We start from the raw sequence: 27500 nt of genomic DNA, 5'->3' as shown, positions 1-27500 counted from the left end.
ACTCCCGAACGCACCTCAAAACAATAGGGAGGGTCCGGGTGGGCGTCTGTCCATGGTGGCGGCTCCGGTGCGGGACGTGGACCCCCTCAGTCAATGTCTTAGTCCCCTCTCCTCGCGTCCCTGGATAGTCCACCCTCGCCGCCGACCATGGCCTAGTAGTCCTCACCCAGAACCCCACTGGACTGAGGAGCAGATCGGGGACTGGGGAAGCTCGGGAGTGAGAGAAAGCTCGGGAGTGAGAGAAAGCTCGGGAGTGAGAGGAAGCTCAGGAGTGAGAGGAAGCTCAAGAGTGAGAGGAAACTCAGGAGTGAGAGGAAGCTCAGGAGTGAGAGGAAGCTCAGGCAGGTAGATAGATCTACCAGATCCTGGCTGGCTGGTGGTCTCAGCAGATCCTGGCTGACTGGCAGATCCTGGCTGACTGGCAGATCCTGGCTGACTGGCGGATCCTGGCCGACTGGCGGATCCTGGCCGACTGGCAGTTCTGGCAGATCTGGAAGAGTCTGGCTGACTGGCAGATCTGGAAGAGGCTGGCTGACTGGCGGATCCTGGCAGACTGAAAGATCTGGCTGCTCCATGCTGACTGGCGGCTCTGGCTGCTCCATGTAGGCTGACGGCTCTGGCGGCTTCTTACAGACTAGCAGCTCTGGCGGCTCCTTGCAGACTGGCAGCTCCTTGCAGACTGGCAGCTCCTTGCAGACTGGCAGCTCCTTGCAGACTGACAGCTCCTTGCAGACTGACAGCTCCTTGCAGACTGACAGCTCCTTGCAGACTGACAGCTCTGGCGGCTCCTTGCAGACTGGCAGCTCCTTGCAGACTGGCAGCTCCTTGCAGACTGGCAGCTCCTTGCAGACTGACAGCTCCTTGCAGACTGACAGCTCCTTGCAGACTGACAGCTCTGGCTGCTTCATGCAGACTGACAGCTCTGGCTGCTTCATGCAGACTGACAGCTCTGGCTGCTCCATGCAGACTGACATCTCTGTCTGCTCCATGCAGACTGACAGCTCTGGCTGCTCCATGCAGACTGGCAGCTCTGGCTGCGCTGAACAGACAGGAGACTCCAGCAGCGCTGTAGAGGAAGAAGGCTCTAGCTGCGCTGAACAGGCGGGAGACTCCAGCAGCGCTGTAGAGGAGGAAGGCTCTGGCTGCGCTGAACAGGCGGGAGACTCCAGCAGCGCAGGAGAGGAGAAAGGCTCCGGCAGCGCTGGAGAGGCGAGGCGCACTGTAGGCCTGATGCGTGGTGCTGGCACTGGTGGTACTGAAACAAGGACACGCACAGGAAGCCTGGTGCGGGGAGCTGCTACCGGAGGGCTGGGGTGTGGAGGTGGTACTGGATAGGCCGGACCGTGCAGGCGCACTGGAGCTCTTGAGCACCGAACCCGTCCAACCTTACCTGGTTGAATGCTCTCTGTCGCCCTGCCAGTGCGGCGACGTGGAATAGCTCGCACTGGGCTATGCAGGCGAACCGGAGACACCGAGCGCAAGGCTGGTGCCATGTAAGCCGGCCCAAGGAGACGCACTGGGGACCAGATTCGTAGAGCCGGCTTCATGGCATTTGGCTCAACGCTCAATCTAGCCCGGCCGATACGCAGAGCTGGAATATACCGCACCGGGATATGCACCCGCACTGGAGACACCGTGCGCACCACAGCATAACACGGTGCCTGCCCGGTCTCTCGAGCCCCCCGGTAAGCACAGGGAGTTTGCGCAGGTCTCCTACCTGGCATAGCCATACTCCCTGTGAAGCCCCCCCCCAATACATTTTTGGGGCTGACTCTCAGGCTTCCATCCGCGTCGCCGTGCTGCCTCCTCATACCAGCGCCTCTCCGCTTTCGCCGCCTCCAGTTCTTCCTTGGGGCGGTGATATTCTCCAGGCTGAGCCCAAGGTCCTTCACCGTCCAGTTCGTCCTCCTCTTTGGGCTGCTCCTGTTGCCTCGTCTCCTGCTGCATCTTTGGGCGGCTACACTCCCCTGGTTTAGCCCAGGGTCCTCTCCCGTCATGGATTTCCTCCCATGTCCAGAAATCCTTATTGCGCATCTCCTCTTTGGGCTGCTCCTGCCTGTTGACACGCTGCTTGGTCCGTTTAGGGTGGGTGATTCTGTAACGGTTTTCTAGGTGTGAAGGAGAGTCGGACCAAACCGCAGCGTGTAGATTGCGATCCATGTTTAATAAACAACGTAAACACGAATAAATAACGAACAATAAACGTAACAAAAACCGAAACAGCCTATACTTGTCAACTAACACAGCGACAGGAACAGAGACACTAAGGACAATCACCCTCGACAAACTCAAAGAATATGGCTGCCTAAATGTGGTTCCCAATCAGAGACAACAATAAACACCTGCCTCTGATTGAGAACCACTCCAGACAGCCATAGACTTTGCTAGATACCCCACTAAGCTACAATCCCAATACCAACACCAAAACCCCAAGACAAAACACACCACAATACAAAAACCCCATGCCACACCCTGGCCTGACCCAATACATAAAGATAAACACAAAATACTTCGACCAGGGCGTGACAGTTCCACGATTAGAAGTTTGGGTCAGGTCATGCTAAATTGATGAAATGACCAATAGTCATGTTGCATTGGTTTAGTAATGCTCTTATGTAGTGAAGCAATAAGAATCTCTCCCCCTTTACACACACACCCCTCCTCTGTGGACAGGACATCCTCATTCTGCCACCTCTCCCCCCACCTTCCTGCTCTGCCTCCCCCTTCCCCAAGGTGTCACTCCTCACAGCTGTGATGACATCAGAGGTGGTGGTGTGCTCCACAAGGCGGCCTCAGCCGCCGTCTGGGAGACGCCACTGGCACTTTGACATTTCCTCTCCCCTGCAATTACAGAGGAAAACAAATAGCTTAGATCACTCCCTAACCTCCACTCTCTGCCTCTCTGCCTCTCTCTCCCTCCCTTCTCTGCCTCTCTCCCCCTCCCCTCTCTGCCTCTCTCCCCCTCCCCTCTCTGCCTCTCTCCCTCCCCTCTCTGCCTCTCTCCCCCTCCCCTCTGCCTCTCTCTCCCCTCCCCTCTCTGCCTCTCTCCCCCTCCCTTCTCTGTCTCTCTCTCCCTCCCCTCTCTACCTCTCTCTCCCTCTCTCCTCCTCCCTCTCTCTCTCTCCCTTCTCTGCCTCTCTCTCCCCTCTCCCCTCTCTGCCTCTCTCCCCTCCCCTCTCTGTCTCTCTCTCCCTCCCTTCTCTGCCTCTCTCTCCCCTCCCCTCTCTGCCTCTCTCCCCTCCCCTCTCTGCCTCTCTCCCCCTCCCCTCTCTGTCTCTCTCTCCCTCCCTTCTCTGCCTCTCTCTCCCTCCCCTCTCTGCCTCTCTCTCCCTCCCTTCTCTGCCTCTCTCTCCCTCCCCTCTCTGCCTCTCTCTCCCTCCCTTCTCTGCCTCTCTCTCCCTCCCCTCTCTGCCTCTCTCCCTCCCCCCCCTCTCTGCCTCTCTCTCCCTCCCTTCTCTGCCTCTCTCTCCCTCCCCTCTCTGCCTCTCTCTCCCCCTCTCTGCCTCTCTCTCCCTCCCCTCTCTGCCTCTCTCTCCCTCCCTTCTCTGCCTCTCTCCCCCTCCCCTCTCTGCCTCTCTCTCCCTCCCCTCTCTGCCTCTCTCTCCCTCCCCTCTCTACCTCTCTCTCCCCCCCCTCTCTGCCTCTCTCTCCCTCCCCTCTCTACCTCTCTCTCCCTCCCTTCTCTGCCTCTCTCCCCCTCCCCTCTCTGCCTCTCTCCCCCTCCCCTCTCTGCCTCTCTCCCCCTCCCCTCTCTGCCTCTCTCCCCCTCCCCTCTCTGCCTCTCTCTCCCTCCCTTCTCTGCCTCTCTCCCCCTCCCCTCTCTGCCTCTCTCTCCCTCCCCTCTCTGCCTCTCTCCTCCTTCCCTCTCTGCCTCTCTCCCCCTCCTCTCTGCCTCTCTCCCTCCCCTCTCTACCTCCTCCCTCTCTGCCTCTCTCTCCCTCCCCTCTCTGCCTCTCTCTCCCTCCCTCTCTGCCTCTCTCCCCTCCCCTCTCTGCCTCTCTCTCCCCTCCCTTCTCTGCCTCTCTCCCCTCTCCCTCTCTGCCTCTCTCTCTCCCTCCCCCTCCCTCTCTGCCACTCTCTCCCCCCTCTCTACCTCTCTCTCCCTCCCTTCTCTGCCTCTCCCTCTCTCCCCCCCTCCCCTCTCTGTCTCTCTCCCCCTCCCCTCTCTGTCTCTCTCCCCCTCCCCTCTCTGCCTCTCTCTCCCCTCCCCTCTCTACCACTCTCTCCCCCTCTCTACCTCTCTCTCCCTCCCTTCTCTGCCTCTCTCCCCCTCCCCTCTCTGTCTCTCTCCCCTCCCCTCTCTGTCTCTCTCCCCCTCCCCTCTCTGCCTCTCTCCCCCTCCCCTCTCTGTCTCTCTCCCCTCCCTTCTCTGCCTCTCTCCCCCTCCCCTCTCTGTCTCTCTCCCCCTCCCCTCTCTGCCTCTCTCCCCCTCCCCTCTCTACCTCTCCCTCCCTCCCTTCTCTGCCTCACCCTCCCTCTATTGCTCCTTCTCTCTCTCTCTCTCTCTCTCTCTCTCTTGGTGATTAATACAGTAGTGAAACACTCAGCAGTTCATCAGTAGGGTCTGGAAAGTCTAATATCTCATCTGTCTGGAGACAACTTGCTTGACCCCTAGCTCTCTTGGGACACACTCCTATTCTCTTACTGTGTGTGTAAGACCTTTACATTGTGATTCATCCCACTGTGTGTCTCTCTACCAGGGAAATCTCCTCTGTATGGGAAGGATATGCTGCCTTACACAACCCTGATGTACGGAAACGGCCCTGGATACAAAGTCGTAGACAATAAGCGCCCTGACATCGGTAAAGTAGATACAAGTAAGAAACCAAAACTCTGGTCTTCACCTGTGGCTTTCCTCTCTGTACTCTCCTCCCTTCACCTGTAGCTCTCCTCTCTGTTCACTCCTCCCTTCACCTGTGGCTTTCCTCTCTGTTCTCTCCTCCCTTCACCTGTAGCTCTCCTCGCTGTTCTCTCCTCCCTTCACCTGTAGCTTTCCTCACTGTTCTCTCCTCCCTTCACCTGTGGCTTTCCTCTCTGTTCTCTCCTCCCTTCACCTGTAGCTCTCCTCGCTGTTCTCTCCTCCCTTCACCTGTAGCTTTCCTCACTGTTCTCTCCTCCCTTCACCTGTAGCTCTCCTCGCTGTTCTCTCCTTCCTTCACCTGTAGCTTTCCTCTCTGTACTCTCCTCCCTTCACCTGTAGCTCTCGTCGCTGTTCTCTCCTCCCTTCACCTGTAGCTCTCCTCGCTGTTCTCTCCTCCCTTCACCTGTAGCTCTCCTCGCTGTTCTCTCCTCCCTTCACCTGTAGCTTTCCTCTCTGTACTCTCCTCCCTTCACCTGTAGCTTTCCTCTCTGTTCTCTCCTCCCTTCACCTGGAGCTCTCCTCTCTGTTCTCTCCTCCCTTCACCTGTAGCTTTCCTCTCTGTACTCTCCTCCCTTCACCTGTAGCTTTCCTCTCTGTTCTCTCCTCCCTTCACCTGTAGCTCTCCTCTCTGTTCTCTCCTCCCTTCACCTGTAGCTTTCCTCTCTGTACTCTCCTCCCTTCACCTGTAGTTTTCCTCTCTGTTCTCTCCTCCCTTCACCTGTAGCTCTCCTCTCTGTTCTCTCCTCCCTTCACCTGTAGCTCTCCTCTGTTCTCTCCTCCCTTCACCTGTAGCTTTCCTCTCTGTTCTCTCCTCCCTTGTCCTGTAGCTTTCCTCTCTGTACTCTCCTTCACCTGTAGCTCTCCTCTCTGTTCTCTCTTCCCTTCACCTGTAGCTCTCCTCTCTGTTCTCTCCTCCCTTCACCTGTAGCTCTCCTCTCTGTTCTCTCCTCCCTTCACCTGTAGCTCTCCTCTCTGTTCTCTCCTCCCTTCACCTGTAGCTCTCCTCTCTGTTCTCTCCTCCCTTCACCTGTAGCTCTCCTCTCTGTTCTCTCCTCCCTTCACCTGTAGCTTTCCTCTCTGTTCTCTCCTCCCTTCACCTGTAGCTTTCCTCTCTGTACTCTCCTCCCTTCACCTGTAGCTTTCCTCTCTGTTCTCCCTTCACCTGTAGCTCTCCTCTCTGTTCTCTCCTCCCTTCACCTGTAGCTTTCCTTCTGTACCTCCTCTGTAGCTCTCCTCCCTCCCTTCACCTGTAGCTCTCCTCTCTGTTCCTCTTCTTCACCTGTTCTCCTCTCTCCCCTTCACCTGTAGCTCTCCTCTCTGTTCTCTCCTCCCTTCACCTGTAGCTCTCCTCTCTGTTCTCTCCTCCCTTCACCTGTAGCTCTCCTCTCTGTTCTCTCCTCCCTTCACCTGTAGCTCTCCTCTCTGTTCTCCCTCCCTTCACCTGTAGCTTTCCTCTCTGTTCTCTCCTCCTCCTCACCTGTAGCTTTCCTCTCTGTTCTCTCTCCTTCCCTTGGCATCTCTTCATCTGTAGCTCTCCTCTGTACTCTCCTCCCTTCACCTGTAGCTCTCCTCTCTGTACCTCCTCCCTTCACCTGTAGCTCTCCTCTCTGTTCTCTCCTCCCTTCACCTGTAGCTTTCCTCTCTGTCCTCTCTCCTCCCCTCCTTTCCTCTCTGTTTTCTCCTCCCTTCACCTGTAGCTTTCCTCTCTGTTCTCTCCTCCCTTCACCTGTAGCTTTCCTCTCTGTTCTCTCCTCCCTTCACCTGTAGCTTTCCTCTCTGTTCTCTCCTCCCTTCACCTGTAGCTTTCCTCTCTGTTCTCTCCTCCCTTCACCTGTAGCTTTCCTCTCTGTTCTCTCCTCCCTTCACCTGTAGCTTTCCTCTCTGTTCTCTCCTCCCTTCACCTGTAGCTTTCCTCTCTGTACTCTCCTCCCTTCACCTGTAGCTTTCCTCTCTGTTCACTCCTCCCTTCACCTGTAGCTTTCCTCTCTCTTCTCTCCTCCCTTCACATGTGGCTTTCCTCCCTGTTCTCTCCTCACTTCACCTGTAGCTCTCCTCTGTTCTCTCCTCCCTTCACCTGTCTCTCCTCTCTGTTCTCTCCTCCCTTCACCTGTAGCTCTCCTCTCTGTACTCTCCTCCCTTGTCCTGTAGCTTTCCTCTCTGTTCTCTCCTCCCTTCACCTGTAGCTCTCCTCTCTGTTCTCTCCTCCCTTCACCTGTAGCTCTCCTCTCTGTTCTCTCCTCCCTTCACCTGTGGCTTTCCTCTCTGTTCTCTCCTCCCTTCACCTGTAGCTGTCCTCTCTGTTCTCTTCTCCCTTGTCCTGTAGCTCTCCTCTCTGTTCTCTCCTCCCTTCACCTGTAGCTCTCCTCTCTGTACTCTCCTACCTTGTCCTGTGCTTTTCCTCTCTTTTCTCTCCTCCCTTCACCTGTAGCTCCCCTCTCTGTTCTCTCTGTTCTGTAGCTTTCCTCCCTTTGTCCTGTAGCTTTCTCCTTCCTCTGTTCTCTCCTCCCTTCACCTGTAGCTCTTCACCTGTCCCTTCACCTGTAGCTCTCCTCTCTGTTCTCTCCTCCCTTCACCTGTAGCTTTCCTCTCTGTTCTCTCCTCCCTTCACCTGTAGCTTTCCTCTCTGTTCTCTCCTCCCTTCACCTGTAGCTTTCCTCTCTGTTCTCTCCTCCCTTGTCCTGTAGCTTTCCTCTCTGTACTCTCCTCACTTCACCTGTAGCTCTCCTCTCTGTACTTTCCTCCCTTGTCCTGTAGCTTTCCTCTCTGTTCTCTCCTCTCTTCACCTGTTGCTCTCCTCTCTGTTCTCTCCTCCCTTGTCCTGTAGCTCTCCTCTCTGTTCTCTCCTCCCTTCTCCTGTAACTTTCCTCTCTGTTCTCTCCTCCCTTGTCCTGTAGCTTTCCTCTCTGTTCTCTCCTCCCTTCACCTGTTGCTCTCCTCTCTGTTCTCTCCTCCCTTCTCCTGTAACTTTCCTCTCTGTTCTCTCCTCCCTTCACCTGTAGCTCTCCTCTCTGTTCTCTCCTCCCTTCACCTGTGGCTTTCCTCTCTGTTCTCTCATCTCTTCATCTGTAGCTCTCCTCTCTGTACTCTCCTCCCTTCACCTGTAGCTCTCCTCTCTGTTCTCTCCTCCCTTCACCTGTAGCTCTCCTCTCTGTACTCTCCTCACTTCACCTGTAGCTCTCCTCTCTGTACTCTCCTCCCTTGTCCTGTAGCTTTCCTCTCTGTACTCTCCTCACTTCACCTGTAGCTTTCCTCTCTGTTCTCTCCTCCCTTGTCCTGTAGCTTTCCTCTCTGTTCTCTCCTCCCTTGTCCTGTAGCTTTCCTCTCTGTTCTCTCCTCCCTTGTCCTGTAGCTTTCCTCTCTGTACACTCCTTCCTTGTCCTGTGGCCTTCTTGATAAATATCACTCCTGCAGAATGTTTATCTCTCCAGTCCATATTCACATATTTATTCACCTTGGTCAGAGTCGAAGGACTACGTGCAGCTGTCTGCGGTGCCCCTGGACACAGAGACCCATGGTGGGGAAGATGTGGCAGTGCTGGCCCGCGGCCCCATGGCCCACCTCTTCCACGGGGTCCAGGAGCAGAGTTACCTGGCCCATGCCATGGCCTATGCTGGCTGTGTGGGACGGGACCTCAGGCACTGTGAAAGTAGACCTCAACACACCAATACCAAGAGGATCCTCGTCACTGCTACTGATGATGATAGGAACAGTGCACCATCCCAGGTATCCTCCATCTCTCTGGTTACTGCCCTACTGGCTGCCGTGCTGCACTGAGAGACTGGTGGAGGTGGAGAAGAGGGAGGGACAGAAAGAGAGAATGAAAGAGGTCCATTTGTTTTGCTACTCCTCTTCAACAAAAAAGTGCTCTGTGCCAAAATGATTTTGTCAAATTATGTAAATTATGACAATACTCCTGATTTGTATATGTTTATATTTAAATAAATAATAGATTTGTCGCTAATAAAAAGTATATGGACTAGAAGATAACCATTCTGCCAACTTTGTCTTAATTTCAGCTCTGAGTCAATAATAATACATTGGTTAGTCAGAGAAAAATGCTATAGGCCTATTTAGCAGTGTGATGAAACCATAGAAGGATTAGGATTGGGGAATGACTAGTTCCCCCCTGGCGGCCAAAGCCGTTTGATCTCCTATTCTAATATCTGCGTCGCTAATTGAGGATCGAGGCCTGCAAGTGTTTGATGACATTACTACAGCAGCCCATTAATAATGCACAATATTTAAAGATCACATATTTCCGTCCCATATTGACAGATTATTGTAATTATTGTGTTCTGCTGTTGCAGAGTTTGGCTATTACGAGTGACCGGACCCTCCTTGCACCCAATTGTCTCTTTTTTAAAAAAGCATCAGGTAATTTCCTTGTAGTTGTAGACACCCTTAAAACTATTGCCATTGTATTTATGTGTCATTGGATAATCCACTATTCGCGTAGGCTACTTGTCGAGCAAATAAGAGGACCACAATGGAAATAATCTGTAGACGTCTTGTGAAGTCGATACGCCATCCTTTCCTATTGTAATGATCCAACTGCTATCTCAGCCAAGCCTTGCCAATTCATTGAGCATATTACAATAGTTAGTTGGATCCTTGAGCTATTAATTGATTTGCAATATAGCCTAAGCAAATATATATTGTGCGTCTGGTTTCAAGCCGCATCATTCCGCTACACCGCGCAACATGCCTTTTCTCGACTCAGCTGTTGTTACACAATACCGCCTTTTGGTGCCGCTAGAACACAAGGGAAACAGCTCTGCGGCATGTTGTGTGTGTGTGATATACAGGTTGCTGCAAATTTGAAATGTTGCGAAATCGAGACAGATTGTGCAACGGTGGGTGTATGGTATTGGACAGGTAGGACAATATGTATCAACGGACGGGGAAAGGGGTAACGAGGTAAAAAACAAAACGAGCTTCTACATTTAAAAAATGAGGGGTTCAACAAGGGTCCTTCTAATGTCCTCAAAGTTTCCTGAAGAACCTTAGGGTTCTTGGCACTGAAATATTGCCACAAAAGATTCTTCCAAGAACCCCATAGGAGGGTGGGGTTAATCGAGGAACCTCTTTAGTTATTGGGGGTTCTTGTAGGAACCTAACTGACCAGCTTAAACAGTTTGAATTTGATAAGACAGCAGGTGCAGGCACTTCCCTGAAAAATGTAAAGATCTCCTAAATGTAAGATAAGGTTTCTCCTTTTATGATTATACCATCCATCTTTTCATATTTATGCAAATGGATGTGTTATTTCACACTTTCTCCCTTTTTAGAAATTCTGAAAATGGCCAATTCAATTGATAGGAATCAACAAAGAGGTAAGAATATGTAACAATATATTAAAGCTGCATTGGGTGCAGATTACTGAATTGCTGGCTCACTTATTTGCATGTGTCTGCAGGTATACTGACCAGGAGGCACCCAAAGGTATATATCATTGGTATTGGTTTGTCTTATAATGTTATGCAGATCACATGTATCATCTACAAATAATTTGAATGAATCTAAAACCTTATAGGACTCTGTCACAGCAGCCATCTTCCTCCTCCTACCTCTTCAATGAAGATCCTTATATGGCTGTGAAAGCGCCACGAATTAGCCTGCCCTTTCTATCGTTTCTCCAAGTTGTCTGCAGCATTGTGACGTATTTGTAGGCATATAATTGGAAGATTGGCCATAAGAGACTACATTTACCAGGGGTCCGCCCAGTGTCCTTTGTTGAAATTGTTGCGTAATCTCCAAGCTGCTCGCATTCATCTATGTGATTGAGACAGAGAGGAGACTTCCAGGAATGATATATCATGAAGAGATATGTGAAAAACACCTTGAGGATTGATTCTAAACAACGTTTACCATGTTTCAGTCGATATAAGGAGACAATGGAAAACAGAGCCTCAAAAATCCTGCTCATTTCCTGTTTGAGGTTGCATCTTGGTTTCGCCTGTAAGATCAGTTCTGGGGCACCCACAGATAATATCTTTGCAGTTTTGAAAATGTCAGAGTGTTTTCTTTCCAAAGCTGGCAATTATATGCATAGTCGAGCATCTTTTTGTGACAAAATATTGCGCTTAAAACGGGCACGGTTTTTTAATCCAATAATGAAATAGCGCCCCCCTAGCTTCAACTGGTTAATGTGGAAGAAAGTTTGGGGTTTGGATGAATGAATTTTCGTTTTTTTTTGGTAGCCAAACATGACGCAGAAAACGGACCGATTTCTCCTGCACAACTAATCTTTCAGGAAAACTGAACATTTGCTATCTAACTGAGAGTCTCCTCATTGAAAACATCCGAAGTTCTTCAAAGGTAAATGATTTATTGAATGTTTTTGCTGTTTTTTGTGAAAATGTTGCTTGCTAATGCTAACGCTAAATGCTAATGCTAAATGCTAACGCTAAACGCTAAATGCTAAATGCTAGTTTGCTATGGTTGAGAAGCATATTTTGAAAATCTGAGATGACAGTGTTGTTAACAAAAGGCTAAGTTTGAGAGCAAATAGATTAATTTCATTTTATTTGCGATTTTCATGAATAGTTAATGTTGCGTTATGGTAATGAGCTTGAGGCTGTATTCACGATCCCGGATCCGGGATGGCTCGACGCAAGAAGTTTTAAAGCCTTATTCTAAAATGTATTAAAAGTGTTCTTTAGCCTAATCAATCTACACACAATACCACATAATGACAAAGCAAAAACCTTTTTTAGAAATGTTTGCAAACTGAAATATCACATTTACATAAGTATTCAGACCCTTTACTAAAAAATGTGTTGAAGCACCTTTAGCAGCGATTACAGCCTTGAGTCTTCTTGGGTATGACGCTACAAGCTTGGCACACTTGGGGGGTTTCTCGTATTCTTCTCTGCAGATCCTCTCAAGCTCTGTCAGGTTAGATGGGGAGCGTTGCTGCATAGCTTTTGTCATGTCACTCCAGAGATGTTCAATTGGGTACAAGTCCAGGCTCTGGCTGGGCCACTCAAGGACATTCAGAAACTTGTCCCAAAGCCACTGCTGCGTTGTCTTGGCTGTGTGCTTAGGGTCGTTGTCCTGTTGGAAGGGGAACCTTTGCATCAGTCTGAGGTCCTGAGTGGTCTAGAGCAGGTTGCCATCAAAGATCTCTCTGTACTTTGCTCTGATCATCTTTCCCTCAATCCTGACAAGTCTCCCAGTCCCTGACGCTGAAAAACACCCCCACAGTACAATGCTGCCACCACCATGCTTCACCGAAGGGCTGGTGCCAGGTTTCCTCCAGACGTGACACTTGGCTTTCAGGCCAAAGAGTTCAATCTTTGCTTCATCAGACCAGAGAATCTTGTTTCTCATGGTCTGAGAGTCCATTAGGTGCCTTTTGGCAAACTCCAATTGGGCTGTCATGTGCCTTTTACTGAGGAGTGGCTTCCATCTGGCCACTCTACCATAAAGGCCTGATTGGTGGAGTGATGCAGAGATGGTTGTCCTTCTGGAAGGTTCTCCCCTCTCCACAGAGGAACTCTGGAGCTCTGTCAGAGTGACCATTGGCTGCTTGGTCACTTCTTTGACCAAAGCCCTTCTCCCCTGATTACTCAGTTTGGCCAGGTGGGCCAGCTCTAGGAAGAGTCTTGGTTTTAAAAATGATGGAGGGCACTGTGTTCTTGGGGACCTTTAATACTGCAAAAATGTTTTGGTACCCTTCCCCAGATATGTGCCTCGACACAATCCTGTCTCTGTGCAATTCCTTTCACCTCATGGCTTGGTTTTTGCTCTGACAGGCACTGTCAACTGTGGTACCTTATATACACAGGTGTGTGCCTTTACAAATAATGTCTAATCAATTGAATTTACCACAGGTGGACTCCAATCAAGTTGAAGAAACATCCCAAGGATCAATGGAAACAGGATGCACCTCTGCCCAATTTCAAGTCTCATGGCAAAAGGTCTGAATACAAACAGTACCAGTCAAAAGTTTTTAAACACCTACTCATTCAAGGGTTTTCTTTATTTTTACTCTTTTCTACATTGTAGAATAATAGTGAAGACATCAAAAGTATGAAATAACACATATGGAATCATGTAGTAACCAAAAAAGTGTTCAGATATTAGATTTTTCAAAGTAGCCAACCTTTGCACACTCAAACTTTTGACTGGTACTGTATATAAATAAGGTATTTATGTTTTTTATTTTTTAATACATTTGCAACAAAAACCCTTTGCTTTGTCATTATGGCATATTGTGTGTAGATTGATGAGGACATTTGTTTATTGAATCCATTTTAGAATAAGGCTGTGAAGTAACACAATGTGGAAAAAGTCAAGGGGTCTGAATACTTTCCGAATGCGCTGTACATCCCATTGCCGAGTATAAAACAAGGCTAAGTAGGGTCTATAGGCTATGCAATAAAGCCCCAATAAAGCCCTTTCTGGGGAGTTTTTCCCAGCCAAGAGCTTCTACATCTGTGTTGCTCTCTGGGGTTTTAGGTACGGTTTCTGTATAAGCACTTTGTGACAACTGCTGTTGTAAAAAAGGGCTTTATAAATAAATGTGATTGGTTGATAGCCTAACCATGTCAATGTACGGTCTTTACCACATGCCAGCTGGCCATAGACCGAGGTCTTTTCACACACTGAATAACGAAGGAAGGGGTTGGGGGGTTCTTGTCCGTAAGATGTCGGCACAAATAGGATAATAACCTAAATGTACTCTTGATTCCGGATTCATGAAAAGACTGCGTTTTGGGGAAAATGACTAAGTGTTGAATTTTGAAGGAAGGCAATTTTAAGCTTTCATCTTTAAAAGCTTGTAACGTTTTAATCACGCCTTGCATCTTTAAGTAGACCCTACCCACAGGAGTTGAGTTAGATCAATGCGTTGAGTTTAATAAATTGCAATACGTTATCTCAGTGGGCTATCAGAGGCCCTCACTGAAATCGCATCTGCTGAGAAATGCAACTTTTAATTGAGAACATCAATCCCGAGTTAATTCTCTCTCCACTTCTAGCCCCTCACCCTTTATGAAATAGGCTGATCCTTACACCGTGACATCCTCCAATCAGATATCTTTCCACTTCAAGTAGAGCGAAAAGGGAGGTGGAAGCTCGGCCTGGTGTATAAAACCGTTTTCGCGTGGGATTTTTGTACCAATGCAACCTGCAACTCCTCTGCTAGCCAAGGCCGAGTGACGCTACTAGGCTAGAGCGACACGAAGAACGCGGGACGACCCCGTGCTGGTGTGTGGATTTCACTAGAGTGTGACAACGAGGGGGAATTCCCAGCAGCGGAGCGTGAAGCCAATGCTGCTGCCGCGGCCTTAGAGCCCAAGCAGACGTGCGCTGTCCAGCCGCGGTGGTGCTGAAACGCCGGCATCGATCCTTCCCTCAGTGACGTAGGGAGAGAAGGGCAAGGTTTGGCTACAGGCAGATAGAATACACTGGATATTAATATTGTAATGATAAAACCGCGCAAAGACTACACAGAAGCCATATAGAACATACAGAACTCACAAGCAACCAAGCATTAACAAAAAGCAAGTGAAAACTTGGAAGAACGGGTTGGACTTTTCCCCGCCCTCGGTGTCACTCGAGGGTTGTGAGCAGCACGCCGTATCCTTGCGGAACCCAGAGAAGAATCCGGGGAGAGACAGGAGAGACTTCAGATCTATAAGGTACGCCCAGGTCTTTTGTTGCAGAATGAAAACATGTGTAGGTTAAGCTACTCGTGTGAGAAGCGAAAATCGTCTTTATTGGTTCCAAAACGTCATTTGGTAAGAGTTCTTTAATTTGGGTTTGATCCTAAAGCACGTCCCAGACCGCCTGATTTTTGCATACAAAGAATGGTGTGAGTTGTAGAGTCCTGTGCACGGGATATTTAAAAGGTGCAATAAGTCGTTTGTTTATTGAACTGGACTGTAAACTTTGTTTTCATCTTTGAGTTTAGAGATTTCTAGATAGACCAGAAATCTGTTTATAATAGTCAATCAGTTGAGTATAGGGAAGCACTGAGGCTTTCTTCTGGAGGAGCTGCAGGAGATGAAGAGGGAGTGAGTGTTGGCATCGAGATGCCGCGAGAACTGATCTCGTATAGCTTTTTGGAGAGCGAGCTAGGCAGGAGAGAGTGAAGTGATTTTTCTGCTGTTGAAGGATGCGGAGCTAAAGGTTTTATGTTTGAATGACAAAACTCTTCCGGCCGGCACAATGGTTTTGACTGCGTTGACCCAGTTTAGCTGCAAGGTAAGACAGCATATTGCTCTTATCTACGCGTTGTGTCTTCATGTTATCTGGGCTATTCGAATAGCTATTCCCACAGACATGGCTTTATAGCCGTCATACATCATAAGACCGGTGAATTGACTATGCTGTAATTACTAATTTTTAAGATATAGGGGGCTAGCCTCGTCCGGAAATGCACAATTTAAATATAGCACTGTGTTGGGGCATGAGCTACATAGCCCACAGACTGATTTGCTGTTCCCGAGAGACAATATTGAAAAAGAAAAGGAGACCCGCACTCTAGGAGCTCATATGCAATAATTGAATAACCTAATAACGTTTCGACAGACAAGCTGTCTTCATCAGGGTATAATGAGAGACAAGCTTCCTTGGTTACACCGCAGTTGTCTTGTTCTCCCGCTGGTTGTTTACAAGATCCCCCTGTCTGTCTCAGTGTCTGTCCGCCTAGTCAACGTGTCTTTCCATCTCCTCTTCATTGGTGTTTCCCACCGATATCTCACTCGCTCGGTCCTGGAAACGTGATTAATTTGATGGGGCCTTGCACTAGCGATAAATCACACGCACCCCACATCCATCCATCAGTGCACGCATCCATGTAATGCGCGCGTGCACACACACACAAACGCACAGTCGCTTATCACCCACAGCAAGCGAAATACAATATTGTTAGCAATATAAACAAGCCAGGGATTATTTATTTGATATGCCTATAAATCTAGAAGCCAGGCCCTCTAATTGCCTATCAAGTCATCGCCCCTTCAGACACTTGATGATGCTTATTGCTTGTAGGTGCTGTGCTATCATCGTCAGACCGCCTATCAGCACTTGTCAGGACTGTAACATGTCAATGTAATCATATTGCTGTCCATAATACTGAATTAGATGGGCTGCTTCAAGCTTTCTGTCTTTGTAACGTTTTGTGCCGTGCATGGCTGTCAGTGTCACCCCAGTAATAGTCTACACAGACCTGTCGTTGCTGTAGGCTACACGACAAGACCCACCTGTTTGCCCATTATAACTATATCACAATGCAGCTGGCCTTGATTTCCTCTTCAGTCTTTCAGTGAGCATGGAAGACAGGAGTCGCACCGCCATGGTCTAGCTCTTGTTTCCACGACAACGACAGAGAGCGAGGTACTTTGATGCACAGCGAGAATACACTAATATCTACGCCGAGATGGCGAAAAAAAGCATACATGAAATATAAAAGATATAGCCTAGAGCAAATAAAAATGTATGCACAGATGACGGATGTCCGCGAGCCTCTAATTTCCTGGTGATCCGCTCTCTCTCGATACGCGTGGCAGCAGAGAAACTGTTGCACAATCTGACGACGTAAACCATTCAATTTGCCGAAGACAATCGACAATAATCATAGGCTAGGCCTATAAGATTACAACGCTCCAAATCATACCCCCCCATTCGTAATTTGTTTTCTCTAGGCTGCATAGGCTTTTGAATCTGTTTTTATTTTATTTTGTCCTAGCTATATATATATATATATATATATATATTTTTTTTACAGATTGGTCTGCTCTGTGGACCAGGGATTTAAGCCTTTATAGAATCCTCGAGATTGCTATGAGACATGATCGCATAGGGATGCGGTTTTGACTTTGACTGATTGATTCATCTGTTGTTTTATGTCTTATATAATCAGGCTACATTAGGGTCTACATGTTGTTTGTGTTGTGGGGAGACTACTGTGATTTTTTTTTAAAGGTCATAACCTGATCCATTTGTCAATCCAAAGGCAAGTGAAAATCCTTGTTTACTTGGCAGGTATTAGACATGTAAATATTGGCATTTAGATCGACAGTGGTGCCGGTTGGTAGGCTATTTGTGTTTATTGGTTTGCTAATTCTCACCAACAATACGTCAGCATCAAGTCATTCCGTCGTCATAGAAACAGCAAGTGAGGTGTGTGGGTCTCTGTGTGATCCATGGGGGTAACAGAGGGCACAGTGCATGGCTCGTCTACCCCACATCATCTGTGTGTGTGAGGTAGGAAACCAACACACATCAAAAGGGAGCCACCGGCTCAAATGACAAACCAACGCCTTCCAAGCCCCTTCCATGAATCTAATTTGCAAACCAACGCCTTCCAAGCCCCTTCCATGAATCTAATTTACAAACCAACGCCTTCCAAGCCCCTTCCATGAATCTAATTTACAAACCAACGCCTTCCAAGCCCCTTCCATGAATCTAATTTACAAACCAACGCCTTCCAAGCCCCTTCCATGAATCTAATTTACAATCCAACGCCTTCCAAGCCCCTTCCATGAATCTAATTTACAATCCAACGCCTTCCAAGCCCCTTCCATGAATCTAATTTACAAACCAACGCCTTCCAAGCCCCTTCCATGAATCTAATTTACAAACCAACGCCTTCCAAGCCCCTTCCATGAATCTAATTTACAAACCAACGCCTTCCAAGCCCCTTCCATGAATCTAATTTACAAACCAACGCCTTCCAAGCCCCTTCCATGAATCTAATTTACAAACCAACGCCTTCCAAGCCCCTTCCATGAATCTAATTTACAAAACAGCGCGTGCATCCATAACCCCTCTGAACAATACATTAATTAGCGAGCGAGCCATGGATTCCAAGATACAAAACATCCAGAGGCATTTGATCTCAATACATCCAATTAAATGGCAGATATTGCATCCTCCTGGCGCGAGCAACTTCAGCTGGTGAGTGATGAGGTCAGTTAAGCTGGCCTCAATAGCAGAGATGGGTGACGGCGACTAATCGAGAAAAGAGTTGTTATTTTCACATGCTGTAACTAGACACGGTTTTCTTGAGAGGAGAGCAAAAGAGAACTTACGTTTTGACAATATAGACCCACTCTGATTACCAGTAGAGACAGGTTTTTGTAATATACTACTAAATGGCACTTGCATAGTTGATTATCTAGTCACATTGCACTCAGCTCCACAAGCTATCAATTGAAAAATGCGATCACACAGTGCACTGCAGAGTAGAAGCTGTCCACGTGCTGAAACACCTGTCGGGCATTTCCGTCCTTCTGCTTTGCAACCTTGGTCCCTCCTTCAGAGATAAGTTTGACAAATAGAATGAACTACAATATTTATCGTTTTTGTATTGGAACAACTGATGGAAACTATTACCTAAGAAGGACCACCAATGTGCAAAGTAATGACGCAAGCGTTTATGAACAACACAATCTCACTCAATTCGTGCAAATACGTACAAAAAGTATTTAATCAGATATCGTGCATTTTTTGTGTGAATAGACACATTTTTGTGCGAGTTCATTCATGGGAAAATACATTTTTGATGGAGCCTGATTTTTAATTTTTTTTTCATTTCGTGTGGCATGGATTAAGTTATTTGATTGGGGAATGGGGATACATTTTTATGATGGGAAATTAGAATACACACACACACACACACACACACACACACACACACACACACACACACACACACACACACACACACACACACACACACACACACACACACACACACACACACACACACACACACACACACACACACACACAAACACTTACAGACATATACACACACTCACTTTGTTTGTACTCATGTTACAGCCAACTTTTGACTTTTGTATGAATTACTTTTAATAAAATATTTTTTTCTAGTTGTCATGAATTTATAATCTTTAACTGGTTAAATGTTTGTAGTTTGCATGTTTCAGTAATGATTAACATGGTTAAATAATCTTTGGTATTTTTATACATATTCTGTATTTCCACTGAAGAAAGCAATAAATAATCACCACACTAACGTAAATAAATGGACACTACCTGTTACAAAATGGAAATTGCTCTCCGTAAATGAATGGTGAGAAATGCTCTGTCTAAAGCCATTAGACTATGGGTTTCACAGCCCTATAATAATGATGCAAGTCATATCACTTTAATAGGGTTTATTTACAACCTATAACATGTTGGGCAAAGTGGTATAGGAGAGTCTGACATATAAACCCTAACTTGAGTTCAGGGATCGCCAATGAGAATCCAGAGGGGCCTAGCTTCGTCCCTCATGACTGGGAAAGGCCTGTATTCTAGGCCGTAGAAAATCCCACATCCATCTCATTAGATCAGAACAGGATGGAGCAACAGTGATTCATATTACTGGTTTGCATCCTAAAAAAAAGGATAGTTGTGTTTGCTGCATAACACACTTACATTATTTGTCTACCTATATGATGTGGATCATTGTCAGGTTATTTGACATATAAGCTTCAGTAACAAAAGAACCCCATGGTTGTAATAATACTTTAAACAGGTACTTTGTAAATGCATATAATGTATTTGTTTTGGCTCCACACTGGCAAGTTAACCTATGTAAATTAGACAGTCACAGAGGATTTTCTTCTGAATAACTGGTAAGGGCATAGCACTTTCCATTCAGCTTCAGGCAACTTGGATGTAAGGCTTGATCACACCTGTAGTGACTACTTCTATCCATCATGCCCATTGTTGCTTATCCATTGTTGCTTATCCATTGTTGCTTATCCATTGTTGCTTATCCATTGTTGCTTATCCATTGTTGCTTATCCATTGTTGCTTATCCATTGGTCACTAGATATATCTCTGTAACTAAACCCAACACAATGTTAAAAAACAGAGTGCTTTCCACTACTAGATCACATAACTAGACGTGAGCTGGATGTGATCCCAACACTGCCACCAGTGTAGCGGAAGAAAGTGAAAGCTGCAACAGGGACTCTAACCAGGGCTCATACGTGGCAAAGTGAACTCTCACGGCCGTTGACATGAAAGCCCAGTAGGCCTCTGGGCAGAGGCAGTAGTCCTACAATGCTGGCATATGCTTTGTTTCCATTTCCTCAGTATATAACATGATTGACACAACCGTAATAATCATCACGAAACTGCCTTGGAAGTGCAATAAGTGTAAGCCAACATAATTCATTATTTTACATGAACCTGTTTAACTGCATTGATATCGATTCATTGATCATAATCCAGGCTTGTTGTAGGTTCAAATACCATGCAGTTGCACCAGGAGAATTTAAACCAAACAGATTTTTTCCGCAGGTCTTCTGTTTCCCCATATTTATTATTAATACATTTTCCATCATGAAAATGTATCACTATTCCCAAATCAAATACCTTCATCGATACCACAGAAAAAATATACTGATTTTTTTGGTCCAATCTGGTAACCCTCATAAAATCTGACATAGCATCAGTAACCCAAAGTATTAAGCGGGAACAGACAAAGAAAACAACATTGGCATTAATACAAATAAAGCTACTATTATACCATAAGTATTTTGGTGTATTTTGACAACCTGGGTTGATTAACAATATTGGGCAGTTAACACGTTTGTTCTTTATATAAATAAATGTGAGACACAAAAAAAGGCAGTGTAGAACACCATTGCCCAAAATGCACTGTTCCAATAACTTTGAAAAGATTGTTCCCAAAGTCTGCCCTCCCAAAAATGTTTTTTTCCTCTATGAATGAAGTCGCACAAGAAATGTGTGTATTTTTTTACGAATTAATCCACACAAAAAACGCACAAAATCTGCTGAAATACTTTTTGTACATATTTGCATGAATGAGTGTGAGATTGTGTACTATGAAACAACAAAGCCAATTCGGTCTATTTCTCTGGGGTGTTGTTCAATTAGGTTTTGTTCAGTGCCAATTCCAGCCTGAGGAAGGTGGCTGAAGGGATGGTGCCATATGAGCTCGCTAGAGCACGACGTGCTCATAGTCTTTTTCCATTTGTGCCTATTGGTTAGTGCCTTGGCACTCATAATGGAGGGCGGTTGAAGTGCATGCAGTGTTGAAAAAAATACAAACGGCATAAGAGCATGACGTGGCATGACTGCAAAGTTGATGTGCACGACGAGAGCCCCCCTCGGATAGCCCCCCGTGGTATCTCAATTCAAGGGCACCCTGTTTGCGTTACTTTTCTAAATAGGTACTAACTGGGGTTAATAATCGGCCTTATCTAAGGGACACTACATTGAAATACCACGTATGGCCCGCTGAGCATTCTAAACGCTCCCTCTGGGTTAGCCACTGCAGTGGCTCCTGAGTCCCTCTCGAGGCATGCTTGGCATGTTGATTTGCAGTTCACCTATACGTTCTCTCCCTTTGACAGTGGCAGTCGACGGTCCTACGTTGCGCGTGGACTGGAGCGAAGCAAACTCAGTGTCTGACCTGGCGCTCTTCGGAAACACCCGGATCTGCTTGGCTCACAGACTCATTCTCCACGCGCCCCTAGGTACAGTGGACCACTGCGAGGTGCTGATTGTCACAGTTTGACACTTTTTTTGTCTCGGTCCACACATAGTGACGTGACACCTCCGAGTCCCCTGGACCTGCCGCCCAGCTACAGCTATCATACACTGTGCATTCAAGCGCGACCCTCTGTCACAGGAGATGTTTTCACTGGAGGAATGCTTATTGATTAGGCCTATACTGTTTACTCAATAACGCGCTACATGAGGCGGAACATCATTGTTCATCGCTGTTATACTGGGTTCGTTTACATCAGGGGTGCAACTTTCACTAGAGATGGGGACATTTGGGGACATTTACATTTACATTTACATGTCTCCCACATTCTGAAATTGCATTTCTGTCCCCCCCAGTTTTATCATTGGAATGTGATTCAAAACGAGGCAACGGTGTGCTTTAGGACCACGTGGACGCCTCCGAGCGGTCTAGTAGGCTGGTTGGAGTGTTTACCTGACTGGATAATTTAAAAAATAAATAATAATAATTAGGTCCCCCCACTTCTAAAACCAAAGTTGCGACCCTGGTTTACATCATATTCCATCAGCCTAAAGCAGCAGTTCTGAACGGAACATTTGCGTCACCAATATGTTTATATGTTTTAATAGCCTATCTGTAATATGTCTATTACATAAACCCCCGTGTTACTCGTTTATGTGTAGTTTATATTCTGTCTAATGCAATGGGATCGCCCATAATAGACCGCAGGGGCACCCAGATAATCAAAACGGACAGTAGCCTAGCTCTGAATTGAATTCTCTTCGAAGTCAATAGAAATTCGCGATGTGAAGCAAAACATTATTTTCTCAGCCTTTTTTGGTTTAATAATTACCTAATTAACTAAGCCGTCCAAGTCGTTAAGAGTGATTCCGCTTTGGGTCCTCCATTTTGGTTTTCAGTAAATGTTCACCAGTTAGTTTTCTAATTATTATATGAAGTAATTCAATGTAATTAGCAATTAATTTCTAATGCAGCTTTCAACTGGGAATCTCAATGGCACTGAGTGTAATGCCTTTTTTCCTTGGCCTAAATGCAATTAAACAGATCTACTTAGGAGAGTTGTACGGTAGGGTCGGCAGTGGTTCGGCCGCCAATGCTGCAGTCTCAATTACTGTGTAGGCTTCAGCACTTCTGACTGACTGGCTTTGTACAAATGGATAGTTGGCCGCAGTGCCACGTTGACATTGGGTTGGTTTGATTGAGCATGAGCAGGTGCTGCCCCCCATCCATTTGTTCTTTTCGGAGTAGCTCTCTGTAATGATTTATTTGTATTTATTAAGGATCCCCATTAGCAGCTACTGTTCCTGGGGGTCCAGCAACATTAAGGCAATTATATACAATTAAAAATATTATCACAATACTTTTAACAGCACATTACGTGTGTTCCCCCAGGCCACTACTCTACTATCACATATCTACAATATAAAATCCATTTATGAATATTATATTATTTATTGACCGCCACAATTGATTAGGCAATACCTAAACAATTTCAGGTATAGGCCTATCTAGAGGTGGAAACAATTATGCAATGCCTATCTCATTTAGTCCATGCTATCTCTCTCTATTGACAGTCTTATGCAGGCTATAGAGAAGTAAATAGAATTTAGCAGGTTGCTGGAATAATTCACTCAAAGCTAATGATGAATCCGTCTCATCTCATTGTATCGATCAGCGCGCACCATCTGGATGTCGCAATGAGCCAGCGCGTGGCTGCAGTAACGAGGAGATTATTAGCACCGCCAAAATATTCCTCTCTCTCCTCTCTTCTCTCTACACCGCTCTATTGAATATCTCGGCGAATAGAACGGTCAGTGCCATTATGATTGTTTGCCGCTTGGTGACCCGACAGGCACTGTCGCAGAGCCGTGCCAGCGTGCCCATTGCCATACAGAAGCTCCGCTGGTGCACGCGTGCCGGCTCGTCCTCTCTCCACGTTCAACAAGCAATATAGATGTCGAATCTGTTTGTAGACAGTGTCGCCTCTGAAACCTATAGAACGCATTTGAGGCGTTAGTCTTCCATAGGAACATATGAATGTATAGCTAAATGGAGACTAGGAGTAAAAACAATCCGTGGCCATCCGTGTGCATGTGACGTCATCTATGAATTACAGATCCACGTTTCCTGCGAGAAATTGCTCCTTGGTGATCGGTCCAATAGCAATGTTTCTTTAGTGGAAAGTTCAGCAACCGTTTTCGAAGTACACAGGCATAGGGTCGCGAGGAGGCGAGCTCAGCACATACACGCAGTACACACACACAGCGTAGTATGTTAGAGAAGAGGGACTCGATTTGCATCCTATTTCTATGGAAAAGCTGCTCATCTGCGAGAAAACAAGGGGCGTTGTCACGGATGAAGGAACACTGTTATTATTAGACTACATGTCACTGATGCCAATAGCTTTGTAGCTATGGAAGCCTATTCTTGCGTGTATGTGTGCATGTAGCCAGTGTGCGCGCGTACGTTTGTTTTTGTGATATCAGCGTATTCAGTTCAAAGGAACTGTACTAGAACTGTCAAGTGTTAAAGCCTGTAGTAGGGCATTGCTGTGTCTCCCTGTCGCTATATGCACGTCATTCTGGCATCTATTTGGCAACCCATTGGGCCATCCTAGTTTATTTTGGCAGATTGAACTTGAATATAATATTTTCTCAATTTTATTCATAAAATAAGGGCAGTAGTTGTAAATAAATTCCAGTTCGACAGCGAGATCTCGTATGAAACCCTTGGCATTGCGTCTGTGTAACAGTATAACTTTAGACCGTCCCCTCGCTGGGCGCGAACCAGGGACCCTCTGCACACATCAACAGTCACCCGCAAAGCATCGTTACCCATCGCTCCACAAAAGCCGCGGCCCTTGCAGAGCAACGGGAACCACTACTTCAAGGTCTCAGAGCAAGTGACGTCACCGATTGAAACACTATTTAGCGCGCACCACCGCTAACAAGCTAGCCGTTTCACATCCGTTACATCTGCAGTTTTGGAGAAGATCGGGAGTTCAATACATAGAGAGTTTATGGTAAAGGAATGGTTGAACAGAAACGACAAGTGAGTCTCGGATTTTTGTTCACTAGACTGTGCCAGATTAGCCCATGGCTTGTCAGTAAAACACTGGGCATGTCCTCGTTATTTTACAAAATGGATATGTGTGTGTTTCCGTGCATGTGGAAGCACAAGAGTGCCATGATCTTCACCCGTCTGTGTGGGGATGAATGCCGTCGCCATTCCGAGCTCTCAGCTGGCGTTCAGTAGGGGAGAGTGGGTAAAGATGTAGGAGGGGTGACGGTGGTGTAAAGTGCAGTGGCGCCTGGGGTCATGTGAAACTCGAAGGCATGACATATCTCCAAGATTTTCTTCAGTGATGCGGGAGCTCGGGTCTCTGCGGCGCTAGAGGATTTTCACGTCTCTCAGTAGTGGTTGACATAATCGCCAGCGCGGGAACATCTGACCTCGCAGAGCCCCTGTCTCCGGGCTGTTTCAAAACGGTTCAGTATTGAGAGCGCAAACGTAGATTGACGTGGGATCAGCTAACTGTCTACATTATAGACACGTGGACGAAACTAGGCTATAAAAAGCAATGCTGAATAAAAGCGCGTGTCAACACCAGATACAATGTTTGCGGTGTGACTTTACAGGATAGGCAGACCATACTAATGGAGTAGAGTAGAGAGGATTAACAGACCATACTAATGGAGTAGAGTAGAGAGGAGTGGCAGACCATACTAAGGGAGTAGAGTAGAGAGGATTAACAGACCATACTAATGGAGTAGAGTAGAGAGGATTAACAGACCATACTAAGGGAGTAGAGTAGAGAGGAGTGGCAGACCATACTAAGGGAGTAGAGTAGAGAGGATTAACAGACCATACTAAGGGAGTAGAGTAGAGAGGATTAACAGACCATACTAAGGGAGAGAGGATAGAGTTAGACCATACTAAGGGAGTAGAGGATTAACAGACCATACTAATGGAGTAGAGTAGAGAGGATTAACAGACCATACTAAGGGAGTAGAGTAGAGAGGATTAACAGACCATACTAAGGGAGTAGAGTAGAGAGGATTAACAGACCATACTAAGGGAGTAGAGTAGAGAGGATTAACAGACCATACTAAGGGAGTAGAGTAGAGAGGATTAACAGACCATACTAAGGGAGTAGAGTAGAGAGGATTAACAGACCATACTAAGGGAGTAGAGTAGAGAGGATTAACAGACCATACTAAGGGAGTAGAGTAGAGAGGATTAACAGACCATACTAATGGAGTAGAGTAGAGAGGATTAACAGACCATACTAAGGGAGTAGAGTAGAGAGGATTAACAGACCATACTAAGGGAGTAGAGTAGAGAGGATTAACAGACCATACTAATGGAGTAGAGTAGAGAGGATTAACAGACCATACTAAGGGAGTAGAGTAGAGAGGATTAACAGACCATACTAAGGGAGTAGAGTAGAGAGGATTAACAGACCATACTAAGGGAGTAGAGTAGAGAGGATTAACAGACCATACTAAGGGAGTAGAGTAGAGAGGATTAACAGACCATACTAAGGGAGTAGAGTAGAGAGGATTAACAGACCATACTAAGGGTAGAGAGGATTAGACCATACTAAGGGAGTAGAGAGGATTAACAGACCATACTAAGGGAGTAGAGTAGAGAGGATTAACAGACCATACTAAGGGAGTAGAGTAGAGAGGATTAACAGACCATACTAAGGAGTAGAGTAGAGAGGATTAACAGACCATACTAAGGGAGTAGAGTAGAGAGGATTAACAGACCATACTAAGGGAGTAGAGTAGAGAGGATTAACAGACCATACTAATGGAGTAGAGTAGAGAGGATTAACAGACCATACTAAGGGAGTAGAGTAGAGAGGATTAACAGACCATACTAAGGGAGTAGAGTAGAGAGGATTAACAGACCATACTAAGGGAGTAGAGTAGAGAGGATTAACAGACCATACTAAGGGAGTAGAGTAGAGAGGATTAACAGACCATACTAAGGGAGTAGAGTAGAGAGGATTAACAGACCATACTAAGGGAGTAGAGTAGAGAGGATTAACAGACCATACTAAGGGAGTAGAGTAGAGAGGATTAACAGACCATACTAAGGGAGTAGAGTAGAGAGGATTAACAGACCATACTAAGGGAGTAGAGTAGAGAGGATTAACAGACCATACTAAGGGAGTAGAGTAGAGAGGATTAACAGACCAGACCAGGGGAGTAGAGTAGAGAGGATTAACAGACCATACTAAGGGAGTAGAGTAGAGAGGATTAACAGACCATACTAAGGGAGTAGAGTAGAGAGGATTAACAGACCATACTAAGGGAGTAGAGTAGAGAGGATTAACAGACCATACTAAGGGAGTAGAGTAGAGAGGATTAACAGACCATACTAAGGGAGTAGAGTAGAGAGGATTAACAGACCATACTAAGGGAGTAGAGTAGAGAGGATTAACAGACCAGACCAGGGGAGTAGAGTAGAGAGGATTAACAGACCATACTAAGGGAGTAGAGTAGAGAGGATTAACAGACCATACTAAGGGAGTAGAGTAGAGAGGATTAACAGACCATACTAAGGGAGTAGAGTAGAGAGGATTAACAGACCATACTAAGGGAGTAGAGTAGAGAGGATTAACAGACCATACTAAGGGAGTAGAGTAGAGAGGATTAACAGACCATACTAAGGGAGTAGAGTAGAGAGGATTAACAGACCATACTAAGGGAGTAGAGTAGAGAGGATTAACAGACCATACTAAGGGAGTAGAGTAGAGAGGATTAACAGACCATACTAAGGGAGTAGAGTAGAGAGGATTAACAGACCATACTAAGGGAGTAGAGTAGAGAGGATTAACAGACCATACTAAGGGAGTAGAGTAGAGAGGATTAACAGACCATACTAAGGGAGTAGAGTAGAGAGGATTAACAGACCAGACCAGGGGAGTAGAGTAGAGAGGATTAACAGACCATACTAAGGGAGTAGAGTAGAGAGGATTAACAGACCATACTAAGGGAGTAGAGTAGAGAGGATTAACAGACCATACTAAGGGAGTAGAGTAGAGAGGATTAACAGACCATACTAAGGGAGTAGAGTAGAGAGGATTAACAGACCATACTAAGGGAGTAGAGTAGAGAGGATTAACAGACCATACTAAGGGAG

General features: G+C 46.6%; 2 protein-coding genes and 1 long non-coding RNA gene across 8 annotated transcripts in view; 2 read left to right on the top strand and 1 right to left on the bottom strand.

Moving 5' to 3' along the window:
* The window catches only part of alp3 (alkaline phosphatase 3), a 21950-nt gene extending 13102 nt beyond the window's left edge, over positions 1–8848 (top strand). Inside the window, exons 10-11 of the mRNA XM_052467888.1 lie at positions 4701–4817; positions 8322–8848. Coding sequence (XP_052323848.1) covers positions 4701–4817; positions 8322–8635 — 431 coding nt within the window. The 3' untranslated portion in view covers positions 8636–8848. The remainder of the gene's footprint in view (positions 1–4700; positions 4818–8321) is intronic.
* On the bottom strand, positions 5758–8092 carry LOC127908735 (uncharacterized). 2 transcript variants are annotated; one of them, XR_008068198.1, is made up of 3 exons: positions 7400–8092; positions 7039–7108; positions 5758–5993 (listed from the first exon to the last, which is right to left on the bottom strand). It is a non-coding gene; the product is annotated as an uncharacterized LOC127908735 (long non-coding RNA). The 2 variants fall into 2 exon arrangements; XR_008068197.1 differs by lacking the exon at positions 7039–7108 and adding an exon at positions 6199–6268.
* A 1726-nt stretch (positions 8849–10574) lies between the features above and the next one.
* Positions 10575–27500, top strand: part of fam131ab (family with sequence similarity 131 member Ab) — a 26427-nt gene continuing 9501 nt past the window's right edge. Inside the window, exons 1-2 of one of the 5 annotated variants that reach the window (XM_052467889.1) lie at positions 10575–11179; positions 12697–12783. In XM_052467889.1, coding sequence (XP_052323849.1) covers positions 12736–12783 — 48 coding nt within the window. In that variant the 5' untranslated portion in view covers positions 10575–11179; positions 12697–12735. Of the gene's footprint in view, positions 11180–12696; positions 12784–12822; positions 14509–14529; positions 15074–21210; positions 21334–27500 lie in introns of those variants that run through there. The other 4 variants (XM_052467893.1, XM_052467892.1, XM_052467891.1 and 1 more) reach the window with 4 other exon arrangements.

The sequence above is a fragment of the Oncorhynchus keta genome, chromosome 18, assembly GCF_023373465.1.
Source record: "Oncorhynchus keta strain PuntledgeMale-10-30-2019 chromosome 18, Oket_V2, whole genome shotgun sequence".
Classification (NCBI taxonomy): domain Eukaryota; kingdom Metazoa; phylum Chordata; class Actinopteri; order Salmoniformes; family Salmonidae; genus Oncorhynchus; species Oncorhynchus keta.
Note: the sequence above shows the minus strand (reverse complement) of the source record. Positions and strands in the feature narration are given on the sequence as shown.